Source organism: Austrofundulus limnaeus, unplaced genomic scaffold, assembly GCF_001266775.1.
Source record: "Austrofundulus limnaeus strain Quisiro unplaced genomic scaffold, Austrofundulus_limnaeus-1.0 Scaffold646, whole genome shotgun sequence".
In the NCBI taxonomy this organism is placed as follows: domain Eukaryota; kingdom Metazoa; phylum Chordata; class Actinopteri; order Cyprinodontiformes; family Rivulidae; genus Austrofundulus; species Austrofundulus limnaeus.
The window spans coordinates 78,467-80,278 of record NW_013953048.1 but is presented as its reverse complement, the minus strand read 5'-3'; the positions used below and the strand labels follow the sequence as shown (position 1 = coordinate 80,278).

At 41.8% G+C, this 1,812-nt stretch overlaps 1 protein-coding gene across 1 annotated transcript in view; it reads left to right on the top strand.

Annotated features, from left to right (window-relative positions):
* Positions 1-589: 589 nt before the first annotated feature.
* The window catches only part of LOC106531518 (nebulin), a gene marked incomplete at its 3' end in the record, with an annotated part of 76,783 nt that continues 75,560 nt past the window's right edge, over positions 590-1,812 (top strand). Inside the window, 3 exon segments of the mRNA XM_014027397.1 lie at positions 590-668; positions 1,353-1,449; positions 1,665-1,751. Coding sequence (XP_013882851.1) covers positions 1,686-1,751 — 66 coding nt within the window.

Here is a 1,812-nt window from a genome sequence, read left to right as displayed (position 1 = left end):
CTTCTCATCCAAACACAATTAAATTCACTCTATAGGAGACACAGTTTATCAGGAGAGGAGTTTTATAAGTAACAACAACTTTCTACTTCTTACCTTTTTAAAAATGTAGTGAGTAGAAAGTACAGGTAATTGTGTAAAAATGTAATGAATAAAAGTAAAAAGTACACTGAAAAATAACTACTCAAGTGAAGTAGAGATAAACAAAGTTTCTCCTTAAGTACAGCAACAAAGTATTTGTACTTAGTTACTTTCCAGCTCTGGCTGTTAGACTAATCAGTGTGAGTGGGGGGCATCACTGAGACCCTGAAGGAAGAAGCAGGTAAAGAAATGAAGTCAGTGATATTTATTYTGTYGGACTGATGTACACAATAAAACCGTGTATTTATTTTTCTGTGTACTTTGGTTCATTGTTGTGTTTGAGACCTGAGCAGGCCTTTCACCTCACTGTTTCCTTGATGTGTTTCACTACGACAGGTGCTCCTGTCTGAAGRGATCACTTCAGTATATTTAGATGGTGAAACCTGAGAGCGATGGCCTGTGATTGGCTGCGCCGCCCACATGATAACCTGGCTAGAAAGTGCAGCTGTGCGCTGTCGCCCAGCGTTTCTCTGGAGGGAGGCTGGGAAGGCTTTGGCGGCTTGGGACACCATTAAACTGGAACTCAACTGGTAAGCAAAGGAAGGGATTAAAACCCACAATTATACATGTTTTTATTTATTTTTCTACACCATGCATGGCTTTGTGGGACACCTGGCTCCATCCTGTGCTGCCTGCTGGATGGAGGAGAAGTTGTCTGAGGAGGAACAGGAACTTTTTGTTACATTTTAAAGGAGTAACCAAAGCAGAAGTTGAAGACCAGAAACCAGTTTTGGGTTTATCTGATCTCCAGCTGCAGTCTTTGATTTCATTTAAACTCTCAGCATCCGTCTGACTTTATTTTCTTTCTGCGTCAACTTTTTCTGCACGTTCCTCTTGTTTTACGGGTTTTATTTGAATTTAAAGAGAGCACAACCAGGTGCTAAAAAAGGTAGTTAGTAAGCCATCCTATATTTAACCTGCAGCCTCAGAAGGCATTGCATGTCCATTTGCTAAACACAGTCAGCCAATCAGGCTGTGGCATTGGCTTACATGTCACATAGCAGAGGCAGAGTGGGCCAGCTGTCGCCAAGCTTCACCGCAGAGCTGCAGCTCGCTCAGCTGGCCTGTGCCTTTGGTTMTTTTATTTTTTATTTTGTTATTTCTGGGGTGGGGGTCCTGTATCACASTCAGAGGCACCGGCCCGTTATAACACACCACAGGTCCTAACTGACACGTCTCATTGTGCTCACGCTGATTTGTGTGGTTGTGTTTAGGGAGTGTGACAAATCACAAAGTTGGAGTCAGACTGAGGCCCCTGTGGATGGCAAGTGAGACCTTCCTGTCAGGAAACACAGCAGGGATCATTTTCTGGTAGGACAGACACATCAGTGCGTTACATTTTCACCTTTTACCAGATAAATGAAGAGTGGGACGAACAAAGATTACTGTTCGCTGAAAGGCTCACCTGTGTGAGCCGCTCATTAAAATAACGCTGGTTTTTAAGAACTTTTTTCTTCTCATTAATTCTGCTTTTTAATTATTTTTAGAACGAATGTCTAAAAACGTAATGTTTCTTATTTGTGTAGAGATTTTAAATCAGTGCCGGGATGTCAGACACTGATGAACATGATGAGTATGAGGAGGAGGAGGAGGAGGAGGAAACTCTGGGAGAGGTACGTTTTTTTTTTCTACTTATTGTTCAAACCGAACTACCACTATCTCATTTATTTATTT